At 39.2% G+C, this 22,725-nt stretch overlaps 1 protein-coding gene across 3 annotated transcripts in view; it reads left to right on the top strand.

Annotated features, from left to right (window-relative positions):
• The window catches only part of ctdp1 (CTD (carboxy-terminal domain, RNA polymerase II, polypeptide A) phosphatase, subunit 1), a 106,243-nt gene extending 83,885 nt beyond the window's left edge, over positions 1-22,358 (top strand). For 2 of the 3 annotated variants that reach the window (XM_026155959.1, XM_026155960.1), the window contains exon 13: positions 20,937-22,358. In XM_026155959.1, coding sequence (XP_026011744.1) covers positions 20,937-21,129 — 193 coding nt within the window. In that variant the 3' untranslated portion in view covers positions 21,130-22,358. The remainder of the gene's footprint in view (positions 1-20,936) is intronic. The other variant, XM_026155961.1, reaches the window with a different exon arrangement.
• Positions 22,359-22,725: the final 367 nt, after the last annotated feature.

The raw sequence follows: 22,725 nt of genomic DNA on the forward strand, positions 1-22,725 counted from the left end.
TAAAGAGCATGGCAGCACAGCGTAGGTTTTCTAAACCGTCCACAAGACTTGTGGAAAGCCTGTGTGTCTCTCTGCATTTTGTTTGTGCACCTATAACACTGCTGGGGGAGCATTGCTGGAGGTTGCTTCTGGGGGAAATAAATGGTAAAAGATTAATAACATGGACAATAATGAAAATTAATAAATAAAACAGATTAAAACTGACTATTACTGACTGGAAGCTGACTCTGGTGCTACTCCTAAAATGCCTTGGAGAAAAGGTGTGTTTTTAAAAGTGATTTAAAAAATCTCAAGTGTTGGAGTCAGCCTAATATGGAGGGGCAACTTATTCCATAATTTGGGGGCCACAACAGCAAATGCTCGGTCCCCTCGGTGTTTCAGTCTCGACATGGGGACAGCAAGGACGTTTTTAAACGTGAAAAATCAAAAATGAGCAGAGGCTGTGAGAAGTGATACAAGTCTGCTGAACACTTCTGGTCTTTCCTTTTCAGTAAATGTATTCAGAACTCAAGATCAAATTTACATTTTTCAAAGGGACTGGTGGTTCCAGGGCTCGAACCACCAACTACCATTATTAGATGACCTGCTCTGCCGCATGAGGCATTGCTCGTGGGTTTCCAAGCGAGCCAGAATAGTTTAACTTCAAAAACTGTAAAATCAACCTTTGTGTCTCTCTGCAGGCTAATTTTTGGGACATGAGTTTGATCCCCTGACAGGTTTACTGACCTCATGTTGTCTCGTTTTATCTTCTAAATTTTTATTCCTCTTCTCCGAAGCACTTTAGTCTACAGAGAAACAACATCATCCTTCACTATAGCAGTTCACCCTGTCACACACATTCAGAGCACTCCCTTGACTGCCTCCTCATCTCTATTATAGCTGCCATAATTCCATCCAGTTAAGAGAAAAACTGAGGTTTCGGGGTATAAATTGCAGCTTGTACCGCACCTGTTTCTGCACATTTGTCACTCTTGGGCTACAGTCGCTCTCTCATGTCATCTGTGGCCCTCTGAAGTACACTGTAGTCAGTAGTTGGCTATTCTCTTTTTCCTTGCTTATATTGCCAGTGTTTGGCATTCTGAAGTCTAAAAAGAGCAATTTACTGGTAAGTTCTCACAGATCAAAGTATTTAATTTGTGAGCACGTTTTAGTAGATGGCTTGAAGTCCCGACAATCAGGCTTTTAATTTGGGCAGAATTTCTGTTTATCCGTTGAGCTCGTGAACCGTGTTACCCTCGTTCAAATGTGAAGAAATTGCTGTTAAGTGCTGACATTGTAATCTTCATTACATTCGAGCTGCTCACTCCTGAAGACGGTTGGTTCGGGTTGTAAAGGGAAAGCTGAGGCTGTTATCTGCATGTGTGCATGTTGTAAGTTAGACTCCATGAGCTTTCCAATTACAACGTCTGCACCCGAGGGCCCAGTTTGAGGTAATTGCTTTTAAGGATCGCCCGACAACCCGAGGCCTGCTGTAATGACACTGTATCTCTGCTCTATGTGCTCAAATTATTCTATTTGCATTTATTAAAGCTGTTTTTGTGAACCCATAGATAGACAGAGCGCTGTTTTTGTTTTTTCTCTCTGTCTCGGTAAAGGCGAAGCTTTCATATCTGTCCCCTGCTGCAGGGCATGTTGACGCTCGCTGTAGATTAATTAAACGTCTACAATTACAGCAGGAACTTATGCAGGTGTCTGACATTCAGGGTGAGAAGGAAACAAACAGCCTAATTGAATCAAGCTTGTCACTTATAACCGATTTACCTCTGTGACTGATTTCATATCGCAACTCAGCTGGCTGCCTTCTCTTTTTAACTTGCAGTCAGAGCTGTTCCTGTTCCCCGGGGCTTTGTGATTTTGCGTTTTGTCAGGTACAAAGGCTCTTCATCAGCAGCAGCCAGCACAGTTGTTTCAGTGACAAAGCCTCCATCTCTTCCCATAATCCAGAGTTTTTCCTCAGACAAACTGCTGCTGTCGGAGTTGTTATAAGGTCAGCTGTCATATTAGCTGAGGAGGTAAGGTGTGTGTGCTGGTGTGGGTGCGCACACCGTTTCTTCTAGACAGTGTTGTATAGCAGCATTTGTGATGGATTGGTGGATGGTTTAAAAAAAAAAAATAATAATTTAAAAATTGTAAATTTGTGCTTTTTCACCTTTGCCTGTGTTTACCTGTTAAAGGGATCCTCTGTATGTCAGCGGCTGAGCAACAAAATTAAATTCAAAAAATAGAATTTCAACTGATAAAGGGTCCACATCATTTTTGTTACTTCAGTGTGCTTGTGCAAAGTAGCTGGGTAACTCAGAGCAGGTAGATGCTCATACAGCGAGAGAGTCCAAAATGTCTGACATGCTAAGTGTCCAACAAATCTTCAACAAATTGGTTTGGGAAGTAATCAGGCATTGTGACCTTCTGGGATAAATATCTTGTATCATTTATGTAACACAGTAAGGGGAATTGTTGAAAAGAATATATCAATGGGCCAATAGGCTCGACTATAGGAGCACAGGGGTGTGTTTAAATGAGACACAGAGACAAGAATGTAACTCAAAAGAACCAGCCAACTTTAGTGAAATAAACCATAAGGTTGACAAGCACAGGTTAAAGACACTTTACAATGGTAGAATGGAAACTTACAAAAAATGAAAGAAAACTAAAACACAATGACTTGGCCAAGTGTTACTTTTGGTTTTCAATGTTGGGTTTCAATGCTCGGGTGCACCCTAGTAACCTGACTCCTTAATTCTTATAGAAACAGATTACACAAATCCAATGTACATTCAAATGAAAATCCACACTCTTTTCACATGTGGAGAGTGTTCTACACAACAGCTTATTATTCAGAGTCCCAAATAAAAAATGTCCAAGGGGTAAAGTTCAAAAAATTCCCAGGGTGTGAAAGAAAATAGTGGTGAGAGAATGTCAGTCAGTGGTCTCATGTATAACCAGCTGTGTGTAAAAGTGTGAGTGATACAGTACTACCACACCGCAAGGTGCAGCAGATCATCAAGTGGAAAAGAAGCGAATCTCAGTCTCTCTAAGTCCAGGAGGGAAGGCTCGCCGTCTATTTCACCGGAGGAATCCACCTCAGGAACAATTCAGCATACAAAAAAAACCTGATCTGTCAACAGACAGGGTCAGAAGAGCAATTCAAATATTAATTATGCTGTTCTAGCTATAATTCACAACTTCGGATTTTGTTGAAATCACATTCAACATCAATTTGCAATTAAAATACTCAAATTTGCAAAAATAAAACATCTCTCTTACACAAACTATGCATTAAACCAAGTAAAGTCAGTGCATATGCGACAATTATTAATCAAACAATTGAGATTAATTCAGTTTCTCAACAATAAAATGTGAAACAGACGTGAACTAACTGAGACATACAACATGTGCTCACTGATCTCAGTGCATCACGGCCAAAGACAATGGTATGGTGTCTCTCGGTTGGAAAATGCAGGGCTCTAAATAACGTAACAGGACATGTTGTTTTTCTCTTTAATAACAGTAATACGACGTGAAGGTAAGTTGCGCTTCAAGTGTTACCTTACTTCTGGAAGCAGATTGAGATGAACTTTCAGGCAGTTGATGGCAACCAGAGCTAACAAAGGCTAACAGTTTAGCTCCATGCGGTACTTTCTAAAGTTGCCAGAAAACTGCAGCATCGCCTGTTTACTCACTTTGGCTACGTTTAACATGGAAGATAGCTGATAACCAGCAAACTTATGTGCAGCACAGTTAGTTGCAACTTATATCTAATACTTTTCCCAGCCCAAAAACTCCCACAAGAGCATCTGGCTGCATATTGCGACCGCCACACTAACCGGAAACACATAACTTCAGTTAAATCGACTTTGACAGCGAAAACTAAAGTGTATTTTTGTTACTATTGATGCTGCTGATAAATAAATTTGATTCTAAGTGGGTTTTTTTAACAATCTGGGTTTATTAAAAAAATCACTTTTTACATTTTTAATCCTTCAAACACCTTTTTCTAGTACAATGCACTTGTTTGAAGACAACCTCAAAACTCACCATATCATATATCAGCAGTGCTACTGGAAATTATTGTACAATGGTCCCTCACAATAACGCGGTTCACCTTTTGCAGACTGTTTCGCTGATTTTTTTTTAAATTAATTAATTTATTTATTTTTTACAGTACATTGTGTTGTGTGTTGTGATTGCTGTAGACCATTGTCAATCAACCTACTACAGTGTCTCCTGTACAGCAGCGGTCTCCAACAGGGCCACGGACCAGTACCGGTCCGTTGAGTCGGTTTCCCTGGGTCTTTTCCCGTGTTGTGGTCGTGTCTTATTTTGAAAGAACTATTTACGTGTTACCATAGCGACCAGAGAGCATCAAGAAGCAGAGAGGAGGACATTACTCTCAATGTTGGCGCATTTCAGGAAGACGCTGCTCATAAAGTTACACAACTACACAGCCGAATTCGCGTTTATTATTATATTTACAAAATACCACCGTTTTTGTCTTTGTTTGTATCATTTTATTTTGTTGTATTTATCTGCAACACCTTAAAGGCCGGTCCGTGAAAATATTGTCTGATATTAAACTGGTCCGTGGTGCAAAAAAGGTTGAGGACCACTGCTGTACACTACAGAATGCGTTTAGCTTGTCGAATTTATATAAATCTGCACATGAAAAGTTTTGCACGGTTTCATTTTGTAATACTGGACTTATGTTTCTATAATGGGTTGAACTTTAAGAGTGTTTAAACAAAAGAGAAAAGTTTGAAAATGTTCATGCATGTCTGAGAAACATAAAGCATGTGGTGAGGGATTTTACAGTCTTAAAACATCTATAATAATTGTAAAAAATAAAATTGGCTACTTCGCGTAGCGAACGTAACTCCCGCGATAAACGAGGGACTGCTGTATTATTAACAGTAGAGTCTGGGACATCTAATTGATTAACATCCACATTGATTATCATGCACTATTATTTTTGTTCAAGGAGAGCAAAAACTATAAAACTCTCTCTCAGCTTGTTCGTTGCCAAAATAGGCTAATTTTGTGTATGTTCACAAAATGCTGTAATATGTATATTTATTAAAACATTTATCTACTTTTAGCGACTTGACTCTTTAAATTAGCACCAGTCCTTTTCATCAAAACCAAAATTTTATCTACATTCTTTTTTTTTTACTCTTTAAATGCCAGTTAGGTTATATATAGTACCAGTAACGTTTCAGATAAAAAGGTGATAAAGTCCTAATGGTTTCATAAATCTTCCTATTTATTTATTTATTTATTTTATTTACAATGCACTGAACTGTACAATGTGAAAAGTCAACAGAGAGACTGCAGAAGTGCTGAAAAGAAGTGCATATTTATAACTTAACTATGAGGTATATTTAATACCTCATAGTTATTAAATATACAAAGTTATAGTTATTAAATATATATAAGGCTGATTAAAAATAAAAAGGGCCATTGCTATTTGCCTTTCAAACATACCTTTGAAAGGCAAAGCATTTTTAATGTATCCATTTATATGCTCCTCGATCTTTGCCCTGACAGTAGGGCTGAAAGTGGGGCACAGAGGGCAGTGAAAGAGTCTTCAGCAACATGTTGTGCATTCCTGCAATTCTGGCTTGGTGGCGGAATTCAAATTTGATATGTGCATCTAAAACTGAGAGAAAAACAGATAAACATCATATACACATTTAAGTTCAGGTTTTAGCAGAAATACCACGTTACAGTTAGCATGTAAGAGATTTGGAGAGAAAATTCTTTACAAAAACATAATTTACAAGACACTTTTATTTGTGACATACATATATATTGACATATAAAAGACAATTTAACAAAGGCTAACTAAAATCTGGGCAATAAAAAAGCAGAACAGAATGGAATAGAGAATATTAGTATTTATAAATGTATAAATGTCTTTGTGACAAACTTTACAATGTTGATGCAGGTGGAATGAGAGACATGAATAAAGCGCAATATGCAGTAAATGGAACAATGTGCATTGATGTCAGATAGTGAAAAGCAGTGAAGTGAATTTGTTCAATAACAAGCAAAAATCAAATATGTCCGAAACTGACCAGTAAATGCTAACCAGAGGTGTCAAAAGTGCACACATTCCTTACTTAAGTTTAGATACCTCGGGGGTCTGACCGTTGTTGTAACGCTAACAAAGTGCCAACGTAATCAGTGTAAGCAAAGTAGATGATTCCTAGAATTATATAATTATTAACGGCATACATGGAAGACTCCGTACCAACCTTTACGATCGATTTGCAAGGTTAATGATCCATGCAGGAACGAGACAAAAAAAAAAAAAAAAGATCCATGCAGGAACGTATTTCCGCCTACTATGGAGGTCACGTGTTTCCGGTTAGTGTGGAGGTCACGTGTTTCCGGTTACTGTGGAGGTCCCAATATGGCGCTCCCCAGTGGCTGCAGCCAGACCCTTCTCCAAAAACGTCGGTTTCTCAGGGATCAAAGTTTTGCAGCGCAGCTCTCTTTTTCTCCTGCCAGCACGCGACTACCTCCACACATACAGTAGCAGCGAACTCAGAGCAGGTGGGTGGGACACACAGCGGCAGGATGCTTTCCTATTGGCCAAAGCATACTGGGACTTGTGCATTTCGATTGGTTGAGCAGGCTGTCCATCTCTCCTCATATCTATTACTCCTTAAAGTGGTACCCTAATTTTATGTGGGTTACATTTACAACTAACTAAGTTTCCTAATGCAGGAAGTCTGGACTAACTTTCAGTTTAGAGGGTCCAAGTTTCTAATTCCTAGTGGTGTTCCCCAATAGATAATGCAGAAACTGGTTTAAGCTGGTGGTGAGGAGCTCTAACAGCAAATTCACATATGGGTAAACTTTATCCTTGTACTCTGTGTTACTCTAACCATAAGGAGGCTGGATGTTAAGTCCTTGATTCCATTGTTGGACAGAGACAGGCAGAGGGAAACCCTGGTGTTATGTATGTTATGAGCAAATCATTGGTTGAAGGAGCTACAAGCACTGAATATTTTGTAAGAATTTATTTTAGATGCCTTGAATTCAAGGAGACTTTGAGGCTAAGCCTGACCAGCTTCCCTCAGCTCTGCATCCTATCAGATCAGCAGAAGAGAGGTTTTTAGCATTATGCTAATGGATCCACATGCTTCTGTGTCTAGTCAGTTACATTGCAGAAATGCTTGATACAATGTAGAAAAAAATACATTAGCTTTATATTGCTATATTTTAAAATACTGATATCAGTATCAGCCCACAGAGAACAAAAGGTGTCACGCTCCAGCGCTCAAGTTATTAATGTGAGGTGTCATTATGATGGAGAACAGCATAAATGGTGTTTAAATTTGATAGTGTTTTTGTCACATTCTGAAAGTATTTGTGTGTTCAGCACAAAGTTCTTTTTTAGAGAGAAATAGACACGTGAACTGTGGTATAAAAAGAAGAAAGGTTTCTGGATATTTCTCAGAGACCATTTGCCCCTCCCCTCCAATCTGCACCAGGGTACCTTTGAGCGAGGCTTCTCACAGCCATGAGGTGGAAGTGCACGTGGCAACAAGTGATATGGATATAAAAAAAAAGCTGGTTCATTCTGCACTGCTGTAGTCAAAAGAAGATTATTTCCATCTGCAGTAATTTATATTTGGCAGCATATTTCTGTCAGACTTGAAGCACACTGAAGTTAAGTTAGAAACTGTATGAAAACAGTGAGCTGGGGTGGAGGTTTGGTGGAAAATTGCTTGCGGATACAAAAAACCTATAACTTGATATCATTTCTAAAAGTAGAAAAAGATTTTAACATTTAAGATTCTTTATCACGTTTTCTTGATAGTTTTCAAAGATTTTTCTAGGACAGTTTTTATTTTATTTTATATTTTTTTTATTTGTTTTTGTCATTTAACCGGTTGCTAACTGTGGATAAACTATAACATGAAGTAGGGACATCCATTACCATAGCCTGACCATTTTAGTGCATCACTGTCGCGTTTGGCCATGAGCAGTTATCTGGCTCTTCAGATGTTAGCAAACTATTCTGATAGCTACCTGTCACTACATCAGTGCATTTTCTGAGCTGACACTAACACTTGCGCTCTTGGCATATTGACAATTGCTCCTTTTCCTCACCTTATCAGCCACCAATAATAAAACCTTTAATTATCTAAAAGTCTACAAAATGTGTATCTGTAGTGAAAGATAACTAAAGCCCCAGCCACACTGGTCTAGAAACCAGTCAGCGACCCCCTGCAACTAGGGCTGGGCCATATTATACCGTTCACGGTAATACCGGTATAATGTTAGGCAACGATAGGAAAATGAAATATCGTGATAGAATGGGAGTAAAACGCGCGTGCGCAGTGCCTTTGTTTTCATACGCACATGGCCGATTGTTGAGTGAAACAGATGAACCAGAATTGGTTTGTAAAAATGGTGCAACTTCAGTGATGTGGAACTGGTTTGGTGTTTGTCCGTCAGATACACGACAAAGCACATTTTTTTGCAGAACATGCAAGCGGCCGTCGTTATTGTCGTATTTGTCGGACTAAGATGCTCTTAAATCTGGGAGTAATCTGGGTCCTAAACTCTGTATGCTTCAGGTCAAACAACACTACCGCATCACTGAGAGTTAAAAACTCTCTAAATTCTTTCATCTTTAATAAAACGATCAGCATTGCTGCTTTACCAGGTGTAACTATGAAGTTTAACTTCCAGGCATCCATGAAAACAAAATTTATTACATTTAACGGAGTTAGAAGTTAGCAGGAAGCTAGCGGAAGTTAGCTCGCTAGTTTTGCTAGTTACCTAAGCATGATATAGCATGTTCTGACTGAGAGATTTCTGAAAAAATTAAAACGTACAGCTCTGCTATCACTTCCAACATAAATGAAGACAGGAAACTAAACAGCAGTGACGTTTGTAGGGTTACTGAAGTTGGGCTAGCTGGTATATAATGATGTGCTACATGATCGCTAGCGACACAGCTATGTTAGCATAACATAAACAGTGAAGCTGGAGGACGAACACTAACATTTTTCCACTTATAAAAGTTAACGTTAAAGTTCCTGATAGTTGGAGACAAATGCAATCGCATGGCAGGATGCTGTAAACGGACCAAACTTCAGTCAGGAGAACAACTGAGATAATCCATCCACAATACAAGGTTAGTCATTAATATACTGCAACAACATGGGAATAGAGCAGCTGCCAGAGAATTCAACATTAATGAATCAATGGTACAGAAGTGGAGGAAGCAAGAAGAATGAGTTTAATAAAGTTTGATTTATCTGACTGCTTTGTTTCACTTAATGTGCCTTATAATCCCGTGCACCTTATGGTCCAAAAAATGCGTACTGCACACTGCAGTTTAATGTTGCAAAGCACCTCTTTTTAACTTCAGTGGATATTATACATGGTTATGCTCAGGATATGTCAGCCCATTTCTACTGGAAATGCCTTTTGGTTAAACTTTCAGCAAGGAATTTGCATTTGCACTGTTACATTTTTATAAAGCTTTAATGTACATAAAAACCAGCTTCTTGTTTAAGTGAAAATAAATGGAAGGTTGTCTTTTTGCGCTAGTAATGTTGTGGAACTCCACAACATTACTACAAAATACAACTGTATTTTGTCTCGCATCAATTATATCGTCAGTTATATCGTTATCGCAAATTTTCAAATATATATCGTGATAAATATTTTTGGCCATATCGCCCTGCTCTACCTGCAACCACTTGTAGCTAGGAAAAATGTGTATTCTCTGATGGTAACACCAATAGTGAATTGAAAATGAAAATTTTAGTTATGTAGTGGTTACTGAAGTGTGTGAGCAACTGGAGCTTTAGGCCTCGTCTTGGCTCTCTGAATGGATCAATCTATCCCATGGGACATTTTGTCAGTTGACACACAGCCTTCTTGTTAGTCTGACACTGAAACCTCAAGCCTTAATCCCAACGGTGCTTTGGAAGTTGTCACATGCAGTAAAGAAGGATTATGAGTGACACAGGGTTTAAAAGACGGCGGCAGCAGTCCACCTTAACTTGCATGTCTCTTGTAAATAAGCCGAACCTCAGCAAAGCAGAAGGAAAACAGGGTAGTGATCCCTGTGCGCACAGTTCAGCAGTGCGAGAGGGGGCGGAAGACCATGAGGAAAAGGAATGCTTATTCAGGCTTTTCACAGATAGGAAAGTGGGAGGAAGGAGAAATGCACGAGAAGGAAAACCGAAACTGCAAGTAATCTGAGCCAGTTTTGTCCTACAAACTGGTGACGCACACAGTTTTTCTATTTATTATCTTACTACACATTGATCTGAAGTAGAGAGATGGATCTCAGGAAAAGGTTGGTCTGTCAATAGCCACTGTTTATCATAAGCCATACAGTCATGCATAAGCTACATGTCCTCAACACATGTTTGCGGTGTGTGTGTGTGTGTGTGGGGGGGGGGGGGGGGGGGGGAAGTGGATTTTGAAAAACTCCTGAGGCTTCACTCGTGTACTTTAGTCACCACTTAATATCTGCTAACTGTTGGAAATTGGACAGACAGTGATTCATGTAAAAGGGGGTATGGGTCGCAGCTTTGTTCAGCCACCCTGACCTGCTTTTACTTTAGGTTATGATTGCCATTATACCCACAATAAACCTGCTTTGTAGGCAACACTTTTTTAAGCTGTTTGTTTTAAGGGTCTTTGGAAAGAGCAAAGGTGACTTTAACTCCCTGGCCTGGATATTCATGACTGGAATGGCAACGTTTTTTGTAGATGTAGTTCAAATTCACTTGAATTGTATATCAGGCAAAAATGGGATAAGTTCCCTCTCTCAAAAGTCCAGCAGCTGGTCTCCTCACTTCCCAGAAGTTTATGGACTGTTGTTAAAGAAGAGGTGATGCTACCCAGTGGTAAACATGGCCCTGTATAAACATGTTGCTCTTATCAAATTCAAAATAAGATAATATTTTTCATAAAATAGTAAAATGTCTCAGCTTAAACGTGTTATCTTTTGTATGTTCTGTTTTGAATAAAATATGGGTCTATGAAATTTGCAAGTCACTGCATTGTTCTTATTTACTTTTACCCAGCACCCTAACGTTTCTGGGATTGTGTTTGTACTGTGAGATAGAACTGTCTCACAGTGCAATGATGGCATGAAGCCATCATTGGGACAGACTCATTATTTTCCATCCCAGCGACTGGCATTTCACTGAACGCTGTGACTCTGCATCATTGCATTTTCACAAAACTTGATTCACATTCACATTCTGCCTGGTGACTCCGCATTTGCTTTGCTGTCACTCTGCAAGCGCACAAAATAGGAAGCTCTGTTTGTTTGGTTTTTTGACACTGTGCTAATGTCGTCTTACTGCAAACGTCACAAATTTGAATCTAAAGCTTTTTCCTATTTTCACAGCTTAGCGAAAACACAAAGAGTGTCCTGGTGTAATCACCACTGATTGAAGACCATGATTATGGTCTCTACTTAGGGCTCAATATTGATAATTAGACGAGCTGTTAGTCAGTAGGCAACTGCCAACAATAGAGGTGTAAAAAGTACCTCATCAGGAGCCAGATTCCAACACTGGGGTAGTTAGTCTGTTAAGGAAAAAAAATGCTTTGAGATGAGAAAGTCCTTAGCAATCTCCACCCACAGCATGGACTGAAGTTGTTGGGGGTTTGTGGAATATCAAAAATAGTCCTGATTTTTAAGCTGTAATGTAGATTTATTATAAAAGTCTTCATATAAATATTCAAAATAAATAAATTCCACTCTTAGATTTTGTCTGAACACGAAGTTCCCAGTATACTTTGTTTTTAATTAGGCTCAATAATGTAAACCTTACTTAGGCTGCTGTGTTATAGACATTAAAAGCCCTTTCTTACTTCAGGTCTTAGATAAGTAGTTTAAATTCTGTTTCATGTCCAATCAAACGACATCCATCCGAGGTTTATTTCTCAGCAGGTGTTCTGTTTCCAAGTGGAGCTGATCTCGGTGTTAAAGCCATAAATCAGCGTCATAATTGCCTCAGACTCTCTGTATGAGCTCCGACATCTTTTCTGTACCAGACACACTTATTCTTGTTGTGACTGGACCCTTGGCACCTCCCATGTATAAAGATTAAATATTAACTTTGCTCTTTTCCAAGTGACTGGACTAAGCATTCGCATGTTCAGTCTGCTGACTCAGTCCCTGAAGAAAGAGGAAACAAAGGAATGATGTGAAGCGTGCCCTTTTCCCCGATATCCATTGATTATTCGGTATCACACTGATGGGATTAGAGGTTTATGTACCACCCGAAGCACATCTGCAAAGTTCTGCGTTGAGTAGACTCATTCCATTTTTCACTCAACTATATTGAATATCCCTGTAACCTCGCAGTCATGTGTCACCTGTCACTGTTCGCTAACTCGAACAGTCTTTAATTTTTATTTTTGGAGGGGGAGGGGATGATACAACATAAGAGATATAGCAGGGTCAACAGTGATGTTAGCACAGCTCTGGTAGAGTATAGAGACGGAAAGCCCCAAAGCAAAGACACAGCTCAAATATTTTATGAGTGGGGACATTGCAAGCTTAAAAATGAATTAAGCAATGTTGGAACCAGTCCAAAGTGTTGGTGTTTTAAGACTTTTCTGCCCTATCTCAAAGATTTTGGGGTATGTAATGGATGTTTTTTGTTGCAGTATTGAACCAGTCTTCTCCCTTCATCAGTATTGATGTTTCACTAATCCCCTAGTGTGTTTTTAGGTAAAAACTAACGTATCCTGGTCCAAATCCATCTGAAACTCCTGAGAAATGATCCCTGCTGCCTCGTCAAAGCTAATGCTACAAGTAAGCGCTCAGAAATGAAATAAAAAAAAAAACAGAAGTCATATGATAAGATGCCGGGGGGCTTTAATGTGATTCTGCAGCCTGTGGCTTAGCCAGAGATGGGGGTGGTTTGATGTAGACATTGGTGACAGGGGAAGATATAAATGATACTGACAGGGAATCACACAGTTGACATGCTGCGTCACACCTTTGTCACAGCCTTGGCTTGGAGATGCCTATCGTCTGGTGAACTGTTTTAAAGGAGAAAAAGGTCTTAGAGGAAAAGTAGAGAAAAACTAAAAACTATAGGAAGGCTGTACCAGTTATATCTTTAAATGATTAACACTACCCATGTTAACAGCAGTTCATCTAGGGGTTTGTTTTGCAAATTTGAAGATGCCGCTATCCACAAGATGTGCCGTACATTCATTTTGGTATTGCAGTTTTCCTGCCACAAGCTTTTCTGTTTTGGGATCTGCAAGACGTGCAGATTTTGTCAAAATGGTTGGCCGGTAAAATAATTATATTGTAATTTGTTTGAGTCACCACAAAATACAGAGTGTAGAATTTGAAAAAGCACAGCAGGGCAGGTTTTTGCTAGTGTAATGGTTTCAAATGGATCAAATGGATTTTAACTACACAAGCAGTATTTAATTGTTAATGTTATTGTTAATCTGTGGTTCTCTTCCACGGCTTTGGTCCTGTCTGGTTCCCCTCACCTCCAACCAGTCGCGGCAAATGCCCGACCCTCCCTGAGCCTGGTTCCTCAGGTTTCTTCCTGTTAAAAGGGAGTTTTTCCTTCCCACTCACGCCAAGTGCTTGCCCATAGGTGGTTGTTTGATAGTTGCGGTTTCTCTGTATTATTGTAGGTTCTTCATCTTACAGTATAAAGCACCTTGAGGCAACTACTGTTGTACTTTGTTATGAATTGAGTGTCTTCGTCTTGACTTTTCTCCTGACCTTACTGAACAGAACAGTGCAGAAAGTGAGCTTTGTTGAAAAGTGGGGCTTAAAAGCATGTGGCTTCAAAAAGGGACTTGTGTGACTGTTTGTTGTTTAACTGTCATTGTGTCTGTTGTTTGGTTTGAACGCTGCTGAAAGCCCCTATTGTGTTTGAAGCATAGCTAAGCAAAACTGACAAGCTTCCCTCATACACTGAGAAGATAAAGTCAGCAGAAAAACAGTCATTTTAAATAGACTGCTTATCATTTCTCTGCATATGGAGCTTCTGAATACATGCATGTATCTGTGTAAGCATCTGTGCTTGACATATCTGCTGTAAATGATATGGATTATGGTTAAAAATAAATTCTAGCTGGCTAAATACATTGGGAGTAGTTGACATTGTGCCAAAACGGCCGTTATGGATAGAAAAAGTGTTGGATGAAGTGTGAAAGGAAATCTGATTTTGATTTCCATCCTCTGTTTTGAAAAAGTTATCTTGGAATTAGCTTAACAAACTGTAGAAAGTAAGAAATCAACCCCCCAAGAAATCAACAAGATTTGGTCTGAGCCCCTCAAAGTTTAGTTCATTATTCAGTTCATTACCTCCCTCTTATGTCTTCTGTGCTCTGTTTCCTCCTCTTCCCCACTGCATTTGCTCCATTTGCCTTTCTGCTCCATCTTTCTCCTCCAACCAACCCTTCCTTCCTCCTTGCTGTTAGCAGAGCTGTCAGAAGTGTTTGAAGTGATTTCTCACTGCGTCTCCTCAACAGTCCTAGATCAGGATGCCTTGGGTGGTGTTCGGCGCCCCGGCCTTAAATAAGAGCTTACTTTTCTATCAGCGGGATGGTTACCGTGCCCTTTCTGTGAAGTCATTCCCAGTGCAGCTCCTTTGAATGCTCCCCTGGGCACCATTCGTGCTGCCTGGATTGAAGAACGCAGTTTTATAAAAATGTATGTCAACTTGGGGCAGATGCATTTCTCCTAACTTTTATTTGTTATTTTGTATCACTGGTGGCTCTAATGATGTGTTTAGGCTTTGTAGCTGCAGGCTATTTGTTCGCTAGCAGGCGCTCTGTAGTATGTCCTCATGCAATTATACTCCCATAGTACACACACATAATAAAACCTCAGAGTAATGACCGGAACATCTGTGTCTCTAATAACAGGCGTGTTATCGCCTTTTGCACCCTCATAACTGACGTTTCTGGTATTTTTTTGAGGAACACAATATCATTTTAATTTCCAAAACCACCTGGAAGGCATGAATGTGAGAATTCCAAACAGTTGCATAGTTCTCAGAAACACATTGTATAACCACATGCTTTTTTACATTGGTTTTTACTGGGATATATCTTTAATCCTCTTATATAATATTAGGGCTGCCACAAACGATTATTTTGATAGTCGACTAGTCACCGATTATTTTTACGATTAGTCGACTAATCAGATCATCATCCATTGGACGTAAAACTACAGCTTATTGCACCAGCAGCATCTGCTCTTATATAACTATCATTAGCTTACAGCTTTAAGTGTTTAAGGTCTGTGCTAACTAAAAATAAAGACAAGATGATAGTTTATTAAATTTTAATGAAATTTGCAGATTGTTTCGGTGAAGTTTAATAAACTCCTTGCTATCTAAAATATAACAGGACACTGGAGTATATTCTCGAGCATCTCACACTTCTGATAATCAGTTGTCTGCTTGACGTTTATTCAGCTGTGTAAAAACTTTAATCTCAGACAAACTGATTTACTCAGGAACAAATAAAATACTAAAAAAAAAGCCAAACAATAACATTTTAAGTTATCTAAGTGACTCATATATATTTAACCTCAGTAGCGAAAGACGGCGGTTGGTTTGAAAACTATTTGCCGGGAGTCCGGTGTTCTCACGGTGCTAGTGAGCCTAGCCCCCGGCTCGCTAACGAGCTAGTGGGTAACAGATGTCTCCGAAAACGTCGGAGCGCTTTTGAAAATATGTGGTGTCCTGATAAACTGAGCAGATATTTGAGGTTTACACAGCTACATTCTCGCCTGAAAATATGTTAAACGTTTATTTTGTGACCCAGAAAGAATAATAAGAGTAACATTAAAACTAACCAGCTGCCGCCATTGTTGGAAACTGCGCTGGGCCGCGCTATGAATTCTGGGACACAGCTGCTTCTTCTTCTTCTTCTTCGGGGTTTAACGGTAGCTGGCATCCTTGTACATGCAATGCTGCCATCTTCTGTTTCAGTCCGTTATTACACTCTTAAATCCTGCCACTTATTCCTGCGTCTTTTGTGATCTTACAAAGCTTCAAACGACGCGTCGACTATTAAATCAGTCGTCGACGATTTTGATAGTCGACGTAATCGCGACTAGTCGACAAATCGTGGCAGCCCTATATAATATAATATAATAAATCTTTAGCAATGCCTTTTATCATTTGGGTAATACCAGCCCAACTGGCTTCTCTTCATTGGCTTCAGAATTGCATTTGACTTTATTTACTCTCTCCTGGGGAATAAGCTTCTGTTGGGGTTCAGGACTCGGACATCCTCTAAGACTAGGCTTCAAATTGTCCTTTTTGGTAAAACTTAGTTACAGCTGGATCAGGTGCTAGTGGACGTGGTGTTTTGCTCTGGTTTCCATGGTTTCCTTGTGTTCTGTTTTTTTTATTGGCTCTTTCTTCTTGTTCCACCAGCCAGTCACAACTGATGACTGTTCCTGCCTGAGTCTGGTGCTTTGGCTTTAAAGGGAGTTCATTGTCCCAAATTGCCAAATGCTCCAGTGTTGTTGGGTTTCTACCTTAACATTTAAAGTAGCGGTCCCCAACCTTTTGCGCCATGGACCGACACTATTTTCACAGACTGGCCTTTAAGGTGCGAATAAATACAACTAAAATCAAACCAGTACCGGTACCAAAAAAAGAAGATTTATTCATAACACAAGGGAAAAGACCCAGGGAAACTGAGTTAACAATAAAAACGATCAAAAATACCGCTGAAAACCATACACCCAAGCCTCAACTCTCGCGGCCCGGTACCAAACGACTCACGGACCGGTACCGGTCCATGGGTTGGGGACCGCTGATCTAAAGCACCCTGACTGTTGTTGTGAGCTGGTGCTAGATACACAAAATTGAGTTCTTTTTCATAACTAGCAGGAACTGTGCCTGCGGATTACCACCTGGAAGGTCAGCCCCATTCTACTTCTTGTGCTATCAACAGCAGTTTGATTTCAAGCACACTCTCTGGGCTTAGGGCCCAATTCATTTAGCTGTTGATAATTTGCAGCTATTTGACAAGCCAGCATTTGTGTACAGTGGTAAATCCTCTCATGCTGAAAAAGAAGTCAAAAGTGCCTCGCTAACACTTTAAAGTACATTGTTAGCAACTTCCTCCTGAAGTTTTTATGGCAGATTGGCCTTCACAGCTACAGCGTCAAATTTACTAGCCAATAAGAGATCCAGTAATGAGGAAATTTAAATGAAAGAAGTGCATTAAGAGATCCTATTATCTCAACACTTGCACTGTATCAGTTATACAACTGAAAATAATGAGGAAGCTTTATATTACCGAGCAGTCTTATCTTTTTATTTTGTCTAGGGAGCAGGCTGCCTTTTTCACTTTCATCTGTCCCCATTTGGTTTGTTTCCTCCACTTTAGTATCTGACTCAGCTCTAGGGTTTCCTGTGGAGCCATTTAAAACGATGGAACTGTATTCATTTAAGAGAGAGTGAAATATTGGACTTTACTGAGAGTCTGAGGAGCACATTCACCAAAACTCCTCAGGGCTTTGCATACGTGAGTTAGTAATGATTGCTTTATAGTACTCCATGTAACGAATGTGTCTAAACTCTGTGAGTGTTACATGAAGCAAGCTGGATTAGATCATAAATCCATCATATTTTTGAGCTTCTGTATAGTTTTATCATTCAAAAAGACTGATAGGGTACTGTCATCACCCCCTGGCAGCATAGATACCCAAGTTTGTGAATACAGTAACTTTCCAGCAAGGTGATGCAAGATTGTCACATTCATGGCACACATGTATCTGCTATTAAAAATCTCACACAAGTTTAAATCCCAGTGACTTTGACTCCAAGATCAGAGATCAAGTGTTTTAAAAGTCTTGTGAATGCAATAACTAAACAAAATTGTCAGGTAGGATTTTCAAATTCATACCATAGGTATATCTACTAGGAGACCGAGGCGTAGCACAGGCAGCTGCAAGTAATTTAGACATTTCTTATTAAAAATAATATGATATGCAGATTGTGAACACTTCCAGCTTTAATCCCTCGTGTTTTTGTTTTTTTTTGTTGTTGTTTGGGGGTTGGGGTTTTTCAGTTTGGTCATCTTGTATAGCCATCAAAACAAAAATAAAAAGAGTCTGTTTTGTTTTGTTCACAACCCTATACTTTATTTATAAATCAATTTCTACTCCCGCTTGAAGGCTAATAATAAATATTTATGTCCATGTTGCTCAGTATCCATATATACAAACCCCCAGTTGTGCACAAAGTCCACAGCATGCATGTCTCTTGGTGAATGTGCTGACTGAATAAAAGTGAAACCCAGTGAACCTAGAGGTTGGGGCCTTAAACCTGCATTCTGTATGATGGCCAATAGGGGGCAAATTTTGTATTTGCAAAAAGAAGTTTCATTGTAAAGAGTCTACAGGTGAATGACCTTTGGCTCCTCTGCTCTATGAACTCTTTGCTGATGACTCTGCAGTCTCATTTGCTCATTTCATCTGTTCAGTTTCTTCTATTTCATCTTCAGATTCTCTCCTGGCTCAACATACCTGTTTTCAAACAATAAGATGGTCATGGTCTAAGTGCTTAAGGCTTTAAAATCGAGATCAGCCATTGTTATGGTGTCTTGACTTTTTATATACAGTCTGTTGGGTAGAAGACTACCTACTGCTTCTGAACTTTTTCATTTTTTGCTGTCCTCTCCTACAAAACTTTAATCAGACCAGTGAACCCAATAAAAATGAACTCTATGTTGCCGTTTTTTGACTGCTCCGCTGACACTAGCACCCCTCACCACAGGTGTCGTTTAGTAGCGCTTCCCATGCTTTGAATGATCTGACTGTGGGGGAGAAACTTGCTGGGACGTCCACTCCTGGGAAAACTGGCAAATGTCTTGAACGTTTTATATGCGTGAATAATCTTTAACTGTGGATTTGTTTGGAAATGGTCATATAACCTATGCATAGCAGGCAGCAGCTTCTTTGAGGTTGTTGCTGATATCTAATAAGGACTAGCTTATTTCTATTACATCCTGATCCAGAGCAGAGAGAGGGTGTACATGCACCAGGACTGTACACCCTCAGCTATGACCGTTTAATATCTAAATGAAAGAAAGAAGCTGTAGATGGCTTATTCTGCAGCCTGTTACTAACTAGTAAATAAACTAGTGAACGGCAGCTTCTCCCTTTGTAGCCATGTCATTTAACAGAAGGTGAAAAAGATTTTTTAAAATGGATAGCTGCTGAAGCCTGCTTGGGAGGTGACTTGAATGAGTTTCGTGGGAGTAAGTAGCGTGTGTGTCTGTGGGTGGTTGGATTAATAGCTGAGGATTTAGATTGGATGTAATGATGCAGAGCAGAAAGCAATGGGGGAAGCCATTCCCCTCCCGCCCCCTGCTGTCCCCATTGTTAATATTTGGAAAGAATCACCATTCTTCGGTGTGGATGTGGGTATGGAAATATTCATGTGATACACACATCCTGATAAACGGGCCCATATAGCGTGATGGGCGTGCTCAGGCAGCGTGATACAGTACATTGATGGATTGGCTTTTCTTCTCCGTTGTCTCCAGATAAATAATAATTAGTTCCTCATATCCACTCTTGCCCTCACAGCTCAGCCTCACATTACCCTCTCACCGCTGAGGTTCCAACTTCTGGCTCTGGAGATTAAACTTCTTGTTAGTTCAGGGGTTCTGAGCTCGTTTGTTGTAACACAAGCGCAGCCCTTTTGCTCACAGACACCGTCTGCAGGGGTCCGCTGTAAACCCTCATGTCACGAAACCTCTCCACAGATGTAAGCCGACATCTGACCTTTAATGAACACAAAGGCAGATCCCCACTGCCGTGGGAGGCTAGCGAGGCTGTCTGACACAGTGCGGTCTAATGAGATGGGTCCTCTTGTCAGAGCCGGTGTCAGACCTTCTCAATGACCATACAAAACACCTACACACCTCATTAGCATCATGCTAATAAGCCATTCTACTGAGGATGCCATGGAGAAACTGGAGTGGAGTGAAAAGAGGGATGGCATGCTCACAGTAATATCAAAGAATTCTTCAGCTATGTGTGCTTTCCTCCAGCTTCAACAATACCTACACAGATGCTTCAAATATACCATCAGTATAGAACATTTAAGGTGGATTCACTGTATGTTTTAGTTTCTATTGAGAAGGCTGTGCATAAGATATATGAATTTAACAACTGTCTAGTGATGGGTGTGAGATTTGTAGACTAAAAACAGATTATCGGGCTAAATGAGGACTGGTATCACGAGCAAATCATAGCATTTGTCATGGGGTGGACTACCTATAGTAGCAAATGTGACATTTATTAATTGATACATTAATCTGCACATACTCATTAGGCTCATTTTGGTATGAAGATATGCAGATTAATGTAAGCTAGGGTGATGGTTATTCATGATGTCCAAGAAATTAGTCCATAATCTGCTGTAGAGGGGAATAGGTGCGATATGGGGACTGAGAAGGTCCTAGCAGTTTAATAGATGGGAGAATGTCATTCTTTCATGTTTTGAACATGTTGAAAGAGATTAAATCTGTTTATCCAGCTGTCATTTTCATCTTGGAAGAGATTACTATATTCAAAATAGGACTGAAACTAAAGATTATTTGGATAGTTGGCTAAGAATTTAAAAGCAGGCACTTTTTCCGTTCATGATGTTTCAAAGTTGTTGTTTTTTTTAATTAAATGCTCTTTTTTTGCTAAGTGACATCGCTTTCATGTGTTTTTGCAAAGTATGAAGCCACAGCTAACTAGCCTAGCACAAAGGCAGGAAATAGGTAAAATGCTAGCATTGTTCTGACAAACTTAACAAAATTAAGCACCTTTAAATCTTATTGAATGTTTTAATAGTGCGAACTGAAAATATTCCTCAGGATCTCATAAATATCAGGCTTTATAAGTTCTCATAAATAATCCTGTGTCATTTCTTTAGGGGCCAGAAACGTAAGCACGAGGAAGATAAGGAGGAAGACAATGTCGACAGCAACAACACAGAAGACAAGAAAGAAGAGGAGAAATTTGTCGATGAATCTTCCAAAGACTCTAACGAGGAAGAAGAAGGCAGTAACTCGGAGGAAGATGAGATGGCCGCCGCCTTGGAGGCAGAGCTAAATGACTTTATGTGATGATGAAATTAAGGGGCTCAAAGACAATAAAAATAAAACCCCAGTCTCCCATAAAAATGGTACCTAAACAATTATTTTTCTGCTTGGGATCTGTGTGTAATTAGGATGTATGAGTGTTGTAATAGAAAATAAAGAAGACAAAAAAAGATTATCCTGTACAGAAAGGATGTGTTGTACAAAAATCAAGACAAAAATAAAGACTTAGATTTTTGTAGCATTGATGTGTAACCTTTTTGGCAAAAATAACAAAATGCAACAAAAAAACCCTTTGATGTTAACATTTTATTGTAACATAAAAAATCTGTAGGACATGTGAAATTTGATACATTTTGTTTTTCTATTTCGATTTTTATATTGTTGAGAAACAAATGAGTGAAATCATAACATGTAAATTTTGCTGATTGTACATGCCAAAGAGTTTGAGATAGTTTTACTAAGGCCTGCAGCTAAATATTTTACTCTTGACTTCCACTTTTATTTTTATTTTTGGCCTCTTTGACAGTTTCTTTGTGTTATGAATGCAACCAGCAGATCTAGACATATGAATGTGTTTCCACAGCTTGTTTCTTCCTCTTCGTTGTGTTTGTACATTTGGTACATTTGCGACAATGAGATCAACTATTGAGTCTTTTGTGCTCTATAACCATGAAGTGATCCCAACTTTGTTTTTAATATGGCTCACATTTCCTTCATCTGCTACCTTAATTGTTGATCTTTTTGTTAGAATGGATACCTTCCTTTTACTTATCTCCCACTGGAGCCAATCACCAATTGACAAAAGAAACAAAATCTGAATTCCCTTATCTAGTTTGGGTTTTTAATCTGATTTCATTTGTAGCTCAGCATTCTGTGATTTGATGGACTAGTCTGATATTTTGGGAAATATTTCTTGTCGAGAGGTGACCACCTGTAGCTGGCTAAGTGGGGATGGCTAAGTGACAAATAATTTGATAATAAAATATTTGTTTTATTCTCCTTTTTATGCAAAAATGCAAAACCTTTGCCAGTTTTTGCTTTCCCAGTGTGAAGATTTTACTCTTTCTTTCTCATGTATGATGGTAAATATTTGGTCAACTGTAGTAAGGCAAAAGGAAAAAAAAATACCTCAGTCTTTTGACAGCCATTTTTCTGTGTTGATATTATGTTGAAAAAACTGCTGATCGATTAGTCATGAAAATAATTGTCAGGTTATCAGTAATGAAAATAAAGGTCACTTATTAAGAAATGAAGATGTTGTGTTTCATTAAAACAATAGATTTTATCTGTTTTTTCGGGGGTTGGGGGAACACTAAGCTGTCTGGGATACATGACATCTTTAACTCTTAAGATATTTCCCAAAATGTGAGCTATTCATTTAACTGTAAGTGGTATAAAAAGCAAAGTTAGTTACTATTGTAGTTTCTTTCCAGATGCTAGTACACATTCTTGTAGTACTGTTGCAGGATTAGCATACACAATAACCACATTAGCCGACTGTAGTAGTCAAGCTAGCTGCTGTATTTGGCTAACATTTTCAACTCCTCTTAGATTCAAAAGAGAACATTAAAATAGTTCATCCTACAAAGAAGAAGACTCTACAAGATATAACTAACATTA

The sequence above is a fragment of the Astatotilapia calliptera genome, chromosome 22 (genome assembly GCF_900246225.1).
Source record: "Astatotilapia calliptera chromosome 22, fAstCal1.2, whole genome shotgun sequence".
NCBI lineage: Eukaryota > Metazoa > Chordata > Actinopteri > Cichliformes > Cichlidae > Astatotilapia > Astatotilapia calliptera.